Source organism: Mustela nigripes, chromosome 2, assembly GCF_022355385.1.
Source record: "Mustela nigripes isolate SB6536 chromosome 2, MUSNIG.SB6536, whole genome shotgun sequence".
NCBI classification, from domain to species: Eukaryota; Metazoa; Chordata; class Mammalia; order Carnivora; family Mustelidae; genus Mustela; species Mustela nigripes.
Genome location: NC_081558.1, coordinates 56179242 through 56195005, shown reverse-complemented (window position 1 = coordinate 56195005; position 15764 = coordinate 56179242). Strand labels below are relative to the sequence as shown.

Below are 15764 nucleotides of genomic sequence, written 5' to 3'. Positions count from 1 at the left end.
GGTTAAGATGGTATGCTTTGGAGCCTGTGTTCAAGGACTGGTACCACCTGGGAGTGGGGAGGGGCCTCACTCACTGTGTACTGCTCAGACCCCATGAGATTTTCTTCCTCAGCTTTGAACCAGGAGCCTTCAGCCCTCTTTTTTTCCCCCACTCTGCTATCCTGGGGTCTCCAGAAGTCTGGCCCCTCACTGTCCTCTGCTGTCTGTGTGGATTGTTTTTACTGACTCTAATGTTCTCCGCAAAGGAATAATTTGTACCTTTGCCCCTTTGGCACTAAGTGTGGAAAACGTCTTGTTCAGCCATTCACCTCTCCCTTTTTCCTAGGGAGGACTTCTTTCCCAGCCTACTTATTTTTCTCAATAAGGACAAGGTCCAGAGAGGTGATGTGATTCACCCAAAGCCGCACTGCTCCCTGGGAGCATGGCCAGAGTCAGAGCCCCTGTTTTCCCAATGTCTAGCCCTCTGTGCCTCTTTTAGAGACATTTAAATTCTAACCTTGTCCTTTTCCCTTCCCTTTTGTCATCCTACCAGTTTGGGGACGACTTAGGAGTTAGAGCGTGCCTTATCAAAGAATTTGGAGCTTAGGGGCCCTGACTTCTGCTTGTATTCCTCTTGTGATGGGAAGCTCACTACTTCATAGATAGGCATTTCTGTCACTGAATAGCTCCCACTGGGACATGTCCTTTCTCAATTGAGACTAAACTCCACCTCCCAGTGACCCCCATCTTTGTGTGCTGGCTCCCCAGAGCAGCCCTACAGATATGGGGCGTTATGGCCGGGGGACCTGGAGGCTGCTGTCTTCCAGACTGAGCTGCCCTGTGCTTCCTGGGGTTGAGTCTGCCTATCCTTCTCAGCCCTGTGGGGACCTGGAATGCTGACCCTTCCCACACTGGTCAGGGATAGACAGTGTGAAGTCCCCTGGGCCCCAGGCCTGAGTGTTGTTGATGGACCTCAGACACAGAACCCTCGTTCTTTGGTAGGGGTGGGGGAAGTGCCACCAGCACAGGCCTTGCTTGCTGTGGACCTCTGGCAGGGGCTGCCTTCTCTGAGCTTCATTTTATTCTCTGGGAAATGGGCCCGGTCATTCCTCCTGGAAGGGTCACTAGGAGGATGGGGTCCGGTGCTTGGGCAGAGCTGAGGGACCCCTCTGTTGCAGGACAGCCCAGAAGCACTGCTGTGTGTCCTACTTGAAGGAGAAGAGCTGCATGGCTGGCGTCATGGGGGCCAAGGAGGGCGAGGCCTGTGGGGCTGAGGACAATGACACGTGTGGCATCTCCTTGTACAAGGCAAGCCCGACCTGTGCATCTGTAGCCTGGGCCTGAGGCCCTTGCAGGCTGGGGTTCGGCTCCCTGTGGGACTCCTCCATAGGAGGTTTGGGGGAGCCTCTTCATCTGGAGAGAAGCCGTCCTCAGCTCTCATTGCGGCCAGCTCACTCAGGAGCTACTCGTCAAACACCAGCCTGTCCTGGGCCGTGTTCAGCATTAAGGATATAGAAACGAACAGCCCATGATAAGTCCTGTCCTCACAGGGCTTTCTCTTTCTGTTTCTTCTTTTTGTATCCGACTTATTTCACTCTGCTTCACATCCTCAAGGTCACCATGTTGTAGCGTGTGTTAGGCGCTCTTTCTCTTTCAAGGCTAGGTAACCATCCATTGCGTGGCTGTGACATGTTCCTCTGACGGCTGTTGGGTTGCTTCTGCCTCTTGCCTCCTGTGAATAACGCTGCCCTGACTGTGGTGCTGAGAAGAGCCTTTCTCCTGAGGACAGACAGTGCTCCCCTTCCACCATTCTGGCTAGAACTTAGTCCAGGGTCCGCACTGCGCTTCTAGGGAGGCTGGGGAATGCGGTCTTTCTTCTGGAGAGTTCACTTGCGGCCCCAGGCTGCCTCCTGGGGACCCTGAGGGAGTCCCTCGGGCTTACAGTCCATGGGAAAGGCGGATGGGCTCCGAGGGGCCGGTGGGCTGTGGGCAGTGATGCGTGTCTCTCTCCAGCAATGCTGTGACTGCTGTGGCCTAGGACTCCGTGTGCGGGCCGAGGGCCACTCATGTGAGTCTAACCCCAACCTGGGCTACCCCTGCAACCACGTCATGCTCTCCTGCTGTGAAGGGGAAGACCCCCTCATTGTGCCCGAGGTGCGCCGGCCCCCAGAGCCCGAAGCCATTCCACGGAGAGGTGAGTGAGGGGCAGAGATAGCCGTTGGGGCTTCCAGCTAAGGCTGGGTGTCCTCTTGTTTTCTGGGGGACCCTGGGGTCTATTGTCACCTGTGGCTGAAGTCCAGGCTCTGCTCTGGCTGGAGTTCTGTGGCCTCCGATGGTGGCCTCTGCCCTGTTACTTCTGAGACGGTGGTCCCATCCAGCTAAGTACGTACGATCCGCTCCACCCCCCAAAACGCCAGCTTCCGGCCACCCTTCCCCTCCTCACTCCCCTGCCCTCCCATGTCCACCAGCACCTCCACACATCTTCCTCTTTTACTCTTCTACCCATTTCGTGCTCTTCCAGCCACTCTTCTACCTATTTCCTGCTCACTGGCACGTCCTCCTTACCCTGGTTCATTTCTCCACCCATTCATCCTGCTACACTGTCTATTCCCGTACCCTCATCTGGCCATTCACACGTCCTTCCTTCTGTTCGTGTATCTATCCAGCCACCCATTCATCCACCCGTCCACTCACCCAGCCACTTACCCTTCTGCCCGTCCATCTGTCTGTCCATCCATCCATCCGTCCGTCCTTTATCTGTCTGCTCATGTATTCACCCACCCAGCCAGCAGAAACCTTTCACTTATTCATTTACCTTCATCCATCTGCCCTCTATCCTTGTCAGCTAGGCCATCCCGTGTCTTCAGGGTACAGGACAGAACCAGTACAGAGAATGCATTCAGAAACTGTGCCCCACCCACCTGATCAGCCCCTTCCGGGATAGCACTGTCGTTCTCCCTGAATCTTCAGCGCTTGGCCCTTTAAGTCACTAGCAAATGACTGATGAATGATGGGTTTGTTTGATGGCCTCCCCTTCACCACCATGAGCCCTTTGAGGGCTCCATGGACCTGTGTCCTCTTCCTCTGTGCCCCTGCCCAGGGCCTGCCCCCACACTACCATTGACTGTGTGCACGGGAGCTTGGGTGACGGTGCAGAGCCTGGAGCCGGAGCCGTCTCAGACCTTCCAGCCTTCTGTGTCTCTGGGGTCTCCTCTCTCCTCTGACTTCCATGTGCTATGGTCCCTCTGATAGCCACCATGTCCACTTCTGTCACCCTAGCCAGGGATGTCAACAGGACTTGTGACTGTTAGCCTTCTTCGTGCCTGTGAGCCAGCAGGAGCCTGATGAGGATGTCCCAGGGAACCCACAAGGACTCTGCTAAGAGGGACTGGGCAGCCTTATCAGGCTAGCGTGGACACAGATCCGCATCCAGTCCTAGGAAATACCACTTGCCAGGGTTGGCTGTAGGGGCCTGGTTGAACGGGGCTGTGAAGGTCTGGTTAGTACCCAGAAGGGTTAGGTTCAAGGTCAAGTTTGGGAGGAAGTTTGGCCTTGAGAGTAACAGGGTGGGGAAAGGGCCAGCCAGGGTCCAGAGTAAGAAGTGCATGTTCCTCTTGTCCAGTGGAGAACTGGTGGATAACCTAGGTCTCAGGAGACACAGATGGTAGGGTCAAACTGACCTGGGTTCCCATCCTGCTCAGGTGACCTTGGGCAAATCATTTTGCTCCTCTGAGCCTCAGTTTCCCTTCTGCCAGGAGCATTGTATGAAGAGCATGCTGGTGAGGGCGGGCTGAGTGTGAACCCTAGAAATGCTGCCTAGCCTGTGGCATGCTCGGCAGAGTCCTGAGCCCAGACCTGTCTGCTGCCTACCTGTAGTGCCTGATCTCTGGGCTGGACTACCAGCTGCCACAGCCCTGTCTGCATGCACTGGGCCAGGGCTGATTGGCCCGGAGCACAGTGTAAACATGCTCAATATGAAACATGTTTCTTAGACGTGACCTCATGGCAGTTGGTTTCTTGGATGGCTTGGCTGCCTGGGGCCAGGGAGCAAGGCTAAAGGCCCGTGCCTATTGGGGACATGGAGGCCTGTGGGTTCTGTTCCCTATTCTGCTACTGGCATATGAAGAGCCTTCAAGGCAGCTCAGCCCCAGGAGCCTTCTCTGCCACTCCCACCTGCTCCCCACTGCAGAGGGGACAGGAGAGACCAAGCACTGCCCAAGGGGACATGGCTGCGGAGGGCCCAAGTGAGAGTTCAGATCCCCATCTGACAGAACACATGTTTGGGTCCTTTCTGTTGCTAGGGGTGGGCCTCCCAGAGGTCACTGAGATCAAGGATCTGGATCCAGTTCAACACTTCAGCCAAAACTTTCTGGGGACTGTTATGGGCCTGGTCCTGTCATACTGCAGGCAATAAAGACTTGGATGTGGCTCTGATGGGTTTATTCTTCTTGCTAGAGGTCTGTTTCTTTGTCCATCCATCCATCCATCATTCACTCACCCCTCCTTCACCATCTGTCATCATCATCATGCATCCATGCTTTGTCCATCTGCACTATCTTAGCTGGGCACACAGAAGATCCTCAGGAGGACCTACACTGATTTCCCAGGGGCCTATAGTGTCAGCCACCTGCTAGGGCCAACCTGTGTTCCATCACGAGGACTCACCCCCATCTGGTTGCAGAAGCAGAGCTGGCGAACCGGGAGGCCCTATCCCTGGGCACAGAAACTGAGCTGCCCAACAGCCTGCCTGGCGATGACCAGGATGAGTGCCTGCTCCTCCCAGGGGAGCTGTGCCAGCATCTCTGCATCAATACCGTGGGTTCCTACCACTGTGCCTGCTTTCCTGGCTTCTCACTGCAGGATGATGGCCGCACCTGCCGCCCAGGTAAGGGCCCAGACGGCTGGGGCAGGGCCTGACCTTGCCCATGGAACGTGGTGTTCCTGGGATGGGCACAAGGCTCCTTCCCCACCTGTCACCCTACACATTGGAACCCATGGGAACTGGAGGCCCCTAGTAAGGGGATTTGTAAGGCCACTTGGACAGATTGAAACTGTCTGCTCCATCTGACGCTCCATTTGCATGGGCGGCCCCAGCGCCCCACCCTAGATCCCAGTGCAGGGCCAGGACCCAGACCACAGAGCCTCCCAGCAACCCAACTCAAGCTATGTCCCCAGTACTGGGCCTGAGGTAGTCAGGCTTCAATAGGAAGCCTCGAAGCCTGCCTCAGTCCCTGGTCTGGGGAGCTTTCTGCCTGTCGGCTCTCCAAGAATAGACACATTTTTAGTCTAAAAACTCACTCCCCTCCTTCCTCTCCTCCTCTGCCTTAAATAGCTGTGAGATCCATCTTGCCTGGGGTACGTTGCTTTCTGAGCCTCAGTTTCCTCTCCTGTGAAATGACTAGGAGAAGATTAAACAAGGCAGTCTCTGTCCAATGCCTGGTATGGTGCCCTGGTTGTGAGAAGAGCCTGAGGCCAGGCTGAAGGCATGAGCTGCCCCTTCCTGTCCCCCTTGCCCCTGGACAGACGGTGACCCCCCAAAGCCAGAGGCCGCAGAGGAGTCTGCACCGAAACCAGATTCCGCCCAGCTGGCCTCCAACACCATCCTGCTACCAGTGCCACAACCTAACACCTGCAAAGGTAACCTGGGCCATGGAGTGGATCTGGGCCGTGCAGGGGGCAAGCTCCCCAGTGCCAGGCATGCGCAAGATGGTCTCTTGCCAAAGGGGGGTTTCTGCTTTGGAGCTTTGGTTGGTCTCGCCTGTCTGAGGTCCGGAGTTGAGAGTGAAGCTGAGGAGGTGAGAGTGGGTAGGGGTAGAGCCTCGGGCCAGGATGTGACCCTAAGCAAGTCAGTTAGTGACTTTTTGCCTCAGGTCCTATAATACAGAAAGAATAGAATCCTTGCTTGAAAAACTGTCTTGGAGACTGTTGTGGTACTGTGTGGAAAGTTCTCTTTGTTCTTCCTCTCTTCCCCTCTTCTTGTTCCTTCTATCTCCACATCCTTCCTCTCCTTCCTTCCCTGTCTTCTCTGTCCCCTCCTCTCTGGCAGCATCATGACGCCAGGGAGGGGTTTGGTATCTGAGTGCCGGTGGTGATGGGAGATCCCAAACATCGTCCCCAGTACCACCCGGCGTACGAACCCGTTTACCAGGGGACCTCGTGGAGAGGACCGGAGTTGGGATTCCCTGGCTCCCAGGCCCTCCTTGAGCTGGAGGTGACAAGCCCGGTGGTCTCTGATCTGTTTGGTTTTTCCTCAGACAACGGGCCCTGTAAGCAGGTGTGCAGCGTCATTGGGGACACAGCCATGTGCTCCTGCTTTCCTGGCTATGCCATCATGGCGGATGGTGTGTCCTGTGAAGGTGAGTACACCCAGGGCCACTCTCCTATGCACACCTGAGCTGGCCTGTGGCAGGGGCCCCAGAGTGAGGACGGGGCAAACGGCATAAGATGAGGGTGTTTTGGAGGTGAAACTCTCTGACTTAGTAAGGGAATAGGTCTGGCTGCTCTGACGGGAGCCCCAGATGGAGAAGCTGAAATAGCTCTTATCTCTCCTGTCACCATGCCCAGGTGTGTGCATGCCATCCAGGTGTTGGCACAGGTGTGTGCCTGCTGTCCAGGTGTAGGCACAGGTGTGCACACGATGTCCGGTGTATGCATAGGTATGCACATGCTGTCCAGGTGTAAGCACAGGTGTGCACCTACCATCCAGGTGTATGCACAGGTGTGTACCTGACGTCCAGGTGTAGGCAGAGGTGCGTGCCTGCCATCCACGTTATGCACAGGTGTGTACCTGACATCCAGGTGTAGGCACAGGTGTGTGCTTGCCGTCCAGGTGTGCTCACTGGCTGGCCAGGGCTTCAGGCCTCTTCCACCTTGTTCTTCCATTCTCTAGAGCAGTGCTTCTCAAACTTCAGCATGCCACAGAGTCACCTGGAGGCCTGGTAACAGCACAGATCCCAAGAATTACACAGAGACCCCAGAGACCGTCACCCAGTAGGACTGGGTGGGTTCTGAGAGTTTGTGTTTCTGGACAAGGTCACTGGACAGCACTCTGATGAGCCTGGTCTGCTTTGCCGAGGTTGGATTATGACCTCCTTGTCCTTTTTCCAGCCATGTGCGGAGAAAGAGAAGGAGGGGAATACGTGCTCCCCATTGTTGTAATGCAGGACTCAGAGGTGATGCTTGTCACCCCCTTACTTGTCTCTCGGGGAGTTGGAGCCCCAGTTGGATGGCATGTGCTCAGTTCTGTTATGGAAACCAAAGAAGGGGCAGTGGATCTTGGTAACTCTGCATTCACCAAAGGGCCAAAGAGAGACCAAAATCATGTCCTGCTAGGACCAGGACCGGTGGGACTCTGGAAGACAAGGACCGCCTGGTGTGAATCGGGGGCATTGGAACTGGCACCTGCTGGGGTGCTCCCCACAGTGAATGACACCTTGAGAGTAACCCAAGAGATCTCGAGACGACACCTCTTCATGTCTGGAGGCAGTACAAGCAGGGAGCTTGGAGATAGTCCAGGAAATGCTTTCTTTAGTTCAGGGTCAAGTTTAGGAGATGTGACTTTGGTGGGTGTCCACCAGTGCCCATGTCCCTGTCAGAAGCTAAAACCTCACAACTAGCCCTTTGGTGTTGAGACTATTCTGATGTCGATGAAAACCATCCAGAGAGGGCAGGAGGCTGGTCCAGGGTGCACAGCATTGGCAGTGACTGGCAGACCTTTCTCCCAGGTGGTGGGGAGCAGATCTCAGGTGGCTTCTGGGTTTCCGTCCCAATCCCTCAGGGTCCTGAAGACGTGAGGAATGCATCTCTCCTGGGTCAGGACTCCTTTGGTCCCTGTCAGGCCTCAGGCCAGTGTCCGTGCCTGTCCCGGCCTCTGCAGGACCCCTGGCAGTAAAAGCTGCAGGGTCAAGGCCAGATGTTGTAGATGGCATTCTAAGGGGGCAGCCCGCCTGGCGGGGAGAGCCTGCTGGGCTCCACCCTGTTTAAAATAATCAAATAAGAGTTACCAACCATGAAAACCCAAGAATTTTTTTTTTTTAATGACCAGATTTATGGTTTCTCGTCAAACTTCTGCCCACAAGGGGTTCACAGTCCTGGTCTCCCCATACACAGAGCACAGGGCCCAAAGTGCCCCAATGAGCTCCCCTTGTCCCCCAACCCCTTTTCCTATATGTGTCACCAGCTTGGTCCACTAGGCACTTAAGTTCCAAACCCCTGCCGTTGTGTGGCTCCCTTGGCTGCTGTGGAGGTGGAAAGTCTCCAGAGCTGGTTGGGAGACAGCCTCTACCTACTACCCCCCCCACAGTGCTGTGTGCTCATGGGCAGGCTGCCTAGCCTTTCTGAGCCTCACCTTGCAACCTGTCCTCACTGGGGTTCTGGCTCTGAAGGCCTTTTTGACCGTACAATCTCAGACTTGGGCCCAAAGTCCAGGGGGAGGACTAATGCTCTAGGAGGCCCTGGGCGGGTCCTTGCCCCTATCTGGGTCTCAGTTTTCCCTTTCTGTCATGGAAAGCTCCGTGACAGGCCATATCCCTCTAACGGCCCTTCTGTTTTTCCTCCTGCGGCCGTCACTAGACCAAGACGAGTGCCTGATGGGCACTCATGATTGTAGCCTGCGACAGTTCTGTGTGAACACCTTGGGATCCTTCTACTGTGTCAGCCACACGGTGCTCTGTGCCGAGGGCTTTATCCTCAACATGCACAGGAAATGCGTGGGTAAGCGAGAGCACCCGCCTGCCACCACCGTCACGGCTCTCTGCTCTGCACCACGCCACGCCGCCACACCGTGGCCACATGCTAAAGGGCCTGCCCTTTGCATATGAGCTCTCAGCACCGCCGGCACCCCCCTTCCCCTGCTCCGTGTCATGCCCTACGTGTCCTGGTGTCCTGTCCTGCTGCTTCACCGACGCCCCTGGGAGGCTGCTTTACCTAGGGACATGCGTGCCCAAGAGTCAGAAAACAAATTCATGTGTGATGTGACTGGGTCATTGGAACAAGGAGACCCCATGTGCAGGCAGCAGGATGGAGTCCATGGGGTCTGGAGGTAGAGAGGCCCGAGTTTGAAGCAGGATCCCCCAGGAGCTCTGTGGCCTTGGACAATGTCTAGACCTCAGTTGCATTACCTGTAAAAAAGAAGGCATTGATCCTCCTTTGGAGATGATGGGACATGTGTGCAGCCTAGCACAGGGCTGGGGGCACAGTGAGCACTTGATATCAGCTGCTCCCTTGGGCAGATGCCACTAGAATCCCCTCCAGAGGTGAATGGATGGAGTTGGGGTTGGGCAGACCTCGCACCTCAACTCAGTGTTCATTTGCTGTGTGACACTGAGCAGAGGTGCTCCCTCTCTGATCCTGTTTTCCTCGCCTCTAACTTTGGGGCCAGAGAACGGGGCAAGGGCTGTTACCCATCGGTACCCAGCTCCTGGCCTGAGCGTGGATATGGCCGGTGCTCCAAATGGTCCTTCCCTCCTGCCTCTTGGTGTATGTGTGGGCCAGGGGCTGGGGCTTCAGATGTGCCCCTGGGGGCAGTGAGGAGAGCAGACTTGATGCTCTCCCATGGCTCAGGGGTCTGATGTTTTCATGGAGGAAACATGATGGCCCTTAACACAGAGTTAGACCCAAAGCAGTAGGGACTTGGGGCAGATGGTTGGAAATGCTCCAGCAGAGACACAAGCAAAGGGAGAGGTCGCTCTCACTTGTGGTATCGGGACATACTCTCGTAGAAGGTGGCATTTGCACTGGTCTCCGAGGATGGATGGGACTTGGGACTCGGGAAGAGCATGCAGGGTGGAAGGGACAGCTTGAATAAAAGCACGGAGATAGACGCAGTGCAGAGTGTGTCCAGAGCACGCGATCAGAGCCCCGTCTGTCTTCTCTGTGCTTGGGGACCATGTCCAGCCCGGACATGTTCTCTTCCTCACCCTCTGCCGCTGGGCAGATGGGCCCACGGCACTGGGCTGAGGGGCAGCTGCAGACATGTTTGCCCCTGGCCTCCCCCTGATGGCACAACATGCACCCTTCCGAACCCGCTTCTCAGTGGCTGGGCATCTCTTCCTGTCTGGGTCATGTCTGTGTGTGGATGTCTGGGAAGGTGGATCCTGCCCGGGCCTGCAAGCACCCTTCACAGGGTGCCCTGGTCATGCCCGGGGGTGTGGGCTCCCCCAGTGGCCTGGACAGAAGACCTCATACTAGAAGGGGTCATTGGGGTGCCAGAAAACAGATTCTGGGATTAAAAGAGCAAAGGTATATTTCATTCAGCAAAATTTATGAGCTCATATTCTCGTTCTTTCCTGTCTCCCTCCTTGTTCATTCTGCCCTGACGCCCCAGTGTCCCCTTCCTTCCTCCAGCTCCATTGACATGCTCACTTTAGCATCTGTTGCAAGTGTTCTCCCCATCTCTCATGCTCAGACGAGTACCGATGTCTTCTGCAGTTCATCTGTTAGCTCCAGGCTCAGCTGTGAAGCCCGGCTGGTGTGATGGGAGACCCACACCGGGGTGAAGCGTGTGCCCTCTGCGGCCCGACTGCCTGGATTCAAATCTTGGCTCTGCTTCTTTCTAGTTGCAAGAGCTCAGACAAGTCCATTTACCTCTCAGCCTCAGTTTCCCAGTCTGTGAAATGACATCACACCCGCCTTTGACATCACGGAGATTGAGTTAGTCCACTTAAAGAATAGTACTTGAAAAAAAAAAAAAGAATAGTATTTGATGTCATTGTTATGACTTAACAAATGGGTTACACTGAGGCAGCCTGCATAGGTAGTGAGCTCCCCATCACTGAAGGTGTGTAAGCTGAAGTGGGATAGGGTGGAGCCAAGTCCAAAAGACTTCTAATGGATGAGTGACTTCTGCAATTTGTCGTTTGTGCCCTGCCCTTTGAGGACCACCTTGGCCCCTGGGAAAAGTGTTCCAGGTGAGCTTTTCCACTAGATGATGGGAAGGAAGGGCCCATCCTGCAGCAGTGTGGAAAGGGCACAGCTCTGGGTTGGGTGTCTGGGTTCCCTTCTTGCTGCTGCCATGTGCAGGCTGTGTGATTTCGGTACAGTCATGTCACTTAGTTTGTGAAACTGCATCTGTAAACCACCAGACCCCTAGCAAACCTCAGTGTCAGCTGCTATTCTTTATTACCGTGGGTCCTCCCAGGCTACAGAGGCTGTGGACTTGTTGGCCCTTCTGGGGTTGTGGGAACATCTTTCCTATAACCCCATCCTGGGAATCAGAAGTCTTTATGTTGCTCAGCCAAGCCTTCCCAGGAAACTGCTGGCCCGAAGCTCTCCCTTTCCCACCTCCCAAACTCCTCCATCTCCAGAGTCAGGGTGAGCCTGGACTGCGTGCCGGTTGGTCACCTGTGAGTTCGGGAGGGTGTCTTCCCCGAAGCCCTGTACCCCACGTCTCCACCTGGTCTCCATCATCCTCATAGGCACAGCTCCGGGGTCACTGCTCCTGAGAAGCAGCTCTGATGGGCCGGGGCTCTGAGACTGCAGCTTTTCTCCACAGCATCTCTACTTTCCCTGTCCTTTCCCCATGCCGGGAGGGCAATTCCTGAAGGGTGGGCACTGTGGCTGACACCCCTGCTTGGCCAGCTGGGCCAGGCACAGAATAGGTGCTGGGGAATGTGTGTCCAAGGGATGCCAGGTGGGGTGAGGAAGTGGCCAGCACGGAGCTGGCCATTCGCTCATACTCATCCTTAGCACCAGGCCTGGGGCGAGCTCTGGTGAATTCTCCAGTTCTCCTGCCCTCCCTTCTGTCACTTTTGGGGGCTCTCCCCTTCCCAGTTGCTCATCCCAAGTTGGCTCTTGGCCTCTTCTCTCTGTGCTCTGTCCCCCCAGGGGACCTCAGCCACTGACCTCTTCCCATTTAGTGTTCCCACCTAGACCTCTCCCAGGAACTCCCGTGCATGCCTGGTCCCTCTGGACACTCAAACTTCACGCGTCCACAGGCTTCCCAGCCAGCCTCATCGCAGCCATCCCCATCCCAGGCTGGCACCCCTGCCTGTCCAGCCACTCAGCCAGGAAGCTCTGTGCACCTCCTAGCTCCTCTTTCTTGCTCACCTCTCAGGGGATCCTGTCTGCTCTACTTTCACAGCATTTCCAGAACTGGCTTGCTGCTCCTCCCCTGCATGGGTGGTGATCCGAGCCTTGTCAAACATCTCCTGTTCTAACAGCCTCCATGCTAACTCCTAGAGAATTATTCCAGCCAGGGGACCCTGTTACAGATGAGTCCAACCACTTCTGTCCTCTGCTGGAAGCTTCTATGGCTCCCACCTCCACCTGCATCCATGAACACACTCTTCTCTTCTCTCCCCTGCAATGGCACCTTCTCCTGGCCAGTTCTGAGTCGGCCTGGTCGGCTCCCCGCTCAGGACGCCGGCACCCACTGTCCCCTCTGCCTGGGATACCTGCGTGACTCATTCCATCAGCCCTTCACATGCTGGCTCGAATGGCCTGCCTGAGGATTCCCCCCGGACCTCCCTGCTGCTCCCTCTGTTTCTCACCCCCTTCACCCTGCTCTGGCTTTTCCACTGCACTTATGACCACCACTCTCCCTACCTGTTGCTTGTTTATTTATCTGCCGGGGCCCCTAGCAGCGATCTGTCTTGTTCACCTTCAGATGTACCCAGGGCTGAGAACCATGCTCGTGGGCACAGCAGATGCTTGATAAATCTTTGTTGAATGAATGGCTGCATAGACAGGTGGACAGCAACTGCATGTGGCTCTCTGGGTGGCAAGGACCTTGAGGCCTTGAGGGTAGGGCTGGCTGTGTGGGCCCCGAGGTCCTGGCACCCCTCGCCCGCCAGCCCCTGCCACTCCCACCCCCGCCCCAGTACCTAATGGCTGCGCTCTCCCTGCAGACATCAACGAGTGTGTGGCGGACCTGCACACGTGCAGCCGGGGCGAGCACTGCGTGAACACCGTAGGTTCCTTCCGCTGCTACAAGGCTCTCACCTGTGAGCCTGGCTACTCCCTCCAGGATGGAGAGTGCGAAGGTGAGGAGGGCCCTGAGGTGGGCCGCTTGAGCCCCCGCCCCTGATGGGCCCTGCCTCTTGCTCCGCCCCATCCCTCCCTCTCCCCTCCCCTGTCCCCTCCCTCACCCCGCCTACCATCATACCGTGACCTATCCTGTCCTGCCCCCACCCCACCCCTTGACCCGCCCCTGCCTGCTCAGAGCCTTCTCCCTCTGGCAAGCTCCAAGCACTTGGGTTTCTTGCCAAGCACTTGGGCAGAGCAGGGCATCTGAGGCTGGTGGGGGGAGGCCAGAGTGTGCTTCCGGCTTTGCTACGTTTGCTGGCATCTGGGGGGTCAAGTTATTCCCTCACCATGCCTTGGTTCCCCTGTCTCCACACTGCGGTGAAGCTCTGCAGAGCAATCATATATGTGCCTTTCACTGGAAAATTCTAGCCTCCTAAGAAGAGGGAAAATTTTCATGAAACCATTTCAACAGATGCTTCCTGGGCTGCTTTTGATGTGCCTGGCAGTGTTTTGGATGGTGGGCTATGGGCTGGGGTGTGGTGTCCTTGTCCTTGAGCTCCTGATGAGGGAGAATAAGCAAACCTGGAGGGCAGGAGTGGCAGTGGGCTGGGTGTTACTTTAGGTGGGGCGCCAAAGAGGCCCTCCTTGGAGGTGAGATCCCAGGAATCCAGATCTGCAGGATGAGAAATTCTGGGAGGGGCTCCAGGCAGAGGGAACTGCAAAAGGGAGGGCCTCTGGGGAGAAGAGAGATCTTGGCGTGGCCGAAGACCAGAAAGTCTCGGGTATGAGCAGGCTGGGAGTGTGCAAGGAGGGCAGGGTCGGGCGGCCCCATCCCGGAAGACGCTTGGGGTCTTCACTTTCTTAACTAAAAATATCCAGAAGAATGTCACTGAAGAGGTAAGCCCTACAGACGTGCTGGAAGCTGGATGAGAAGTGGCCCAGAGGTTGAGCGTGAGCTCAGGGAGGTGGATTAGCAAGCCCTACTTGGGGCCCTGAGCTGGGCGTGGAGGGAGCTGGGAGGAGAGGCGAGCCCTGTCCCCTTTGCACACATGTGTGCACACACAGACCTGGGGCCAGCCCCCTCCTGAGGACCCTGCCGGGATGGGGGGCGCCAGCTCTATGGACCTGTCCCACGCCCTCTGCCCCTCTGTCATCAGGGACAGGCCACCACCTCCTTAGACCAGAGTGGCTGCCTCCTCAGGCATTGTCTCTGGACGGGGGCCACAACTGGTCCATAGTTGGGTGCTTGGAACCCAGCACAGGGCCTCGCAGAGGCCGGGCTGCTGTGAAACAGTGGTGGAAGCCTTGAAAACCGACAGGGGAGGGATGGAGGGAAGGACAGGTGGAAGGACTGCAGACAGACTCACATGCCTTGGTCTGGCAGTCAGCCCTGCCGTGGACTCTCCATGTGTCACCTTTCTGCCTCCTGCCTCTGTTTCCCCGTCTGTCGGAAAGGCCAGGTGTGCAGCTGCAGGAGCCTGAGGGAAGGTGCAGGGCCTGCACTTTGTAAACTGTGGGGTACTGCACAGAGGTCAGGGGCCATCAGGGACTTGCTCTGTGCCACAGAGCAGGTAGGGGACAGCGGTGCCTTCTGGATCCGGCAGCCTCCAACCTCCGTGCCACCTCCTGAGAAGGCTGGACACAGGCCCCTGGGGACTTGGGCCCTTGTCCTCATTTCTACCTGCCCTGGGAGCCCAGAAGCTGGAGAAGGCTCTGGCCTGTGCCCTGAGCCGTCAACCATGTTCGTGCCTCCATCCCCCCAGTTTAAGATGGCGTTTGTCGTGGTCCCTACTTCCTGGGGTCGTTGGGAGCATTAGGTAAAGACAGTCATGTCAGGGTGCTGGGGACAGTGCTGGTACTGCAGAGGAGCTGAGGCGCTGTGGCAACGGCATCATGCTACTGGCCCAGGTCCCAGCAGTGATGTGCTCTGCCACCCCCCCCCCCCCCACCAATGATGGAGGAGACCAGCCCACTGGCCCCTGACATCCTGTCTCTGTGTGGCAGACATAGACGAGTGTGAGCTGGGCACGCACAACTGCCAGGCGGGCTTCATGTGCCAGAATACCAAGGGCTCATTCTACTGCCAGGCACGCCAGCGCTGCATGGAGGGCTTCCTGCAGGACCCCGAGGGCAACTGCGTGGGTGAGCGGGCTCTGCAGGGGCTGTGGCAGGGGGGTGGGTGTGGGGTGGTGGTGGGGCTCCGGGAGGGCTGGTCAGGGCCTGGCCCCGGGAGGCACTTGTGAAACAGAACTCTTGCTCTCCTGAGCTGCTTGACCCTGGCTGAGTCCCTGCTCTTGTGGCCTCAGTTTACCCTTCCATGGGATCAGACCACATGAATGTGCATCAGAGGTTTCTAACTAGCTAGCAGTAAGGAATATTTTTCTCTCTTGACATGGTGCACACACACACACACACACACACACACACACACAGAGCTAGAACAGAGAGTCCACAAAATGTTATCCTACTGCACATGATACTTGATGACATTTCTGTTTGTAAAAGAACATTAGTGGGACCTAGGGGTCAATCTCATGCTGCACTCAAGGGGCAAAGACCTGCTGTTTGCAGATGGTGGCCTAGTTGTCCTCAGGTGGTCTGAGATCTCACACTCTCCCCACCTTTCTTCACCTCTGTCCACACGCTGCTGGCCTGCAGCCTCCCCTTCCCTGGGGCTGCTGACAGCGTCGGGCCCAGAGGCAGGACCCATGGTGTCTGCAGCCGGCATGGTCAAGGCTGTGCTCAACTCTGTGTGTGGGGGCGGGCGGGGAGTGAAGGATGCAGAAGGAGAGGTAGAAAGGCGGGCATGTGTGCAAGGCCAG

At 56.5% G+C, this 15764-nt stretch overlaps 1 protein-coding gene across 6 annotated transcripts in view; it reads left to right on the top strand.

The window, feature by feature from the left end:
- FBLN2 (fibulin 2) overlaps nt 1-15764 on the top strand; it is an 84183-nt gene that overhangs the window by 55561 nt on the left and 12858 nt on the right. For 5 of the 6 annotated variants that reach the window (XM_059390409.1, XM_059390404.1, XM_059390405.1 and 2 more), the window contains 8 exons: nt 1158-1287; nt 1993-2173; nt 4661-4864; nt 5503-5616; nt 6234-6335; nt 8551-8691; nt 12825-12959; nt 14947-15084. In XM_059390409.1, coding sequence (XP_059246392.1) covers nt 1158-1287; nt 1993-2173; nt 4661-4864; nt 5503-5616; nt 6234-6335; nt 8551-8691; nt 12825-12959; nt 14947-15084 — 1145 coding nt within the window. The remainder of the gene's footprint in view (nt 1-1157; nt 1288-1992; nt 2174-4660; nt 4865-5502; nt 5617-6233; nt 6336-8550; nt 8692-12824; nt 12960-14946; nt 15085-15764) is intronic. The other variant, XM_059390408.1, reaches the window with a different exon arrangement.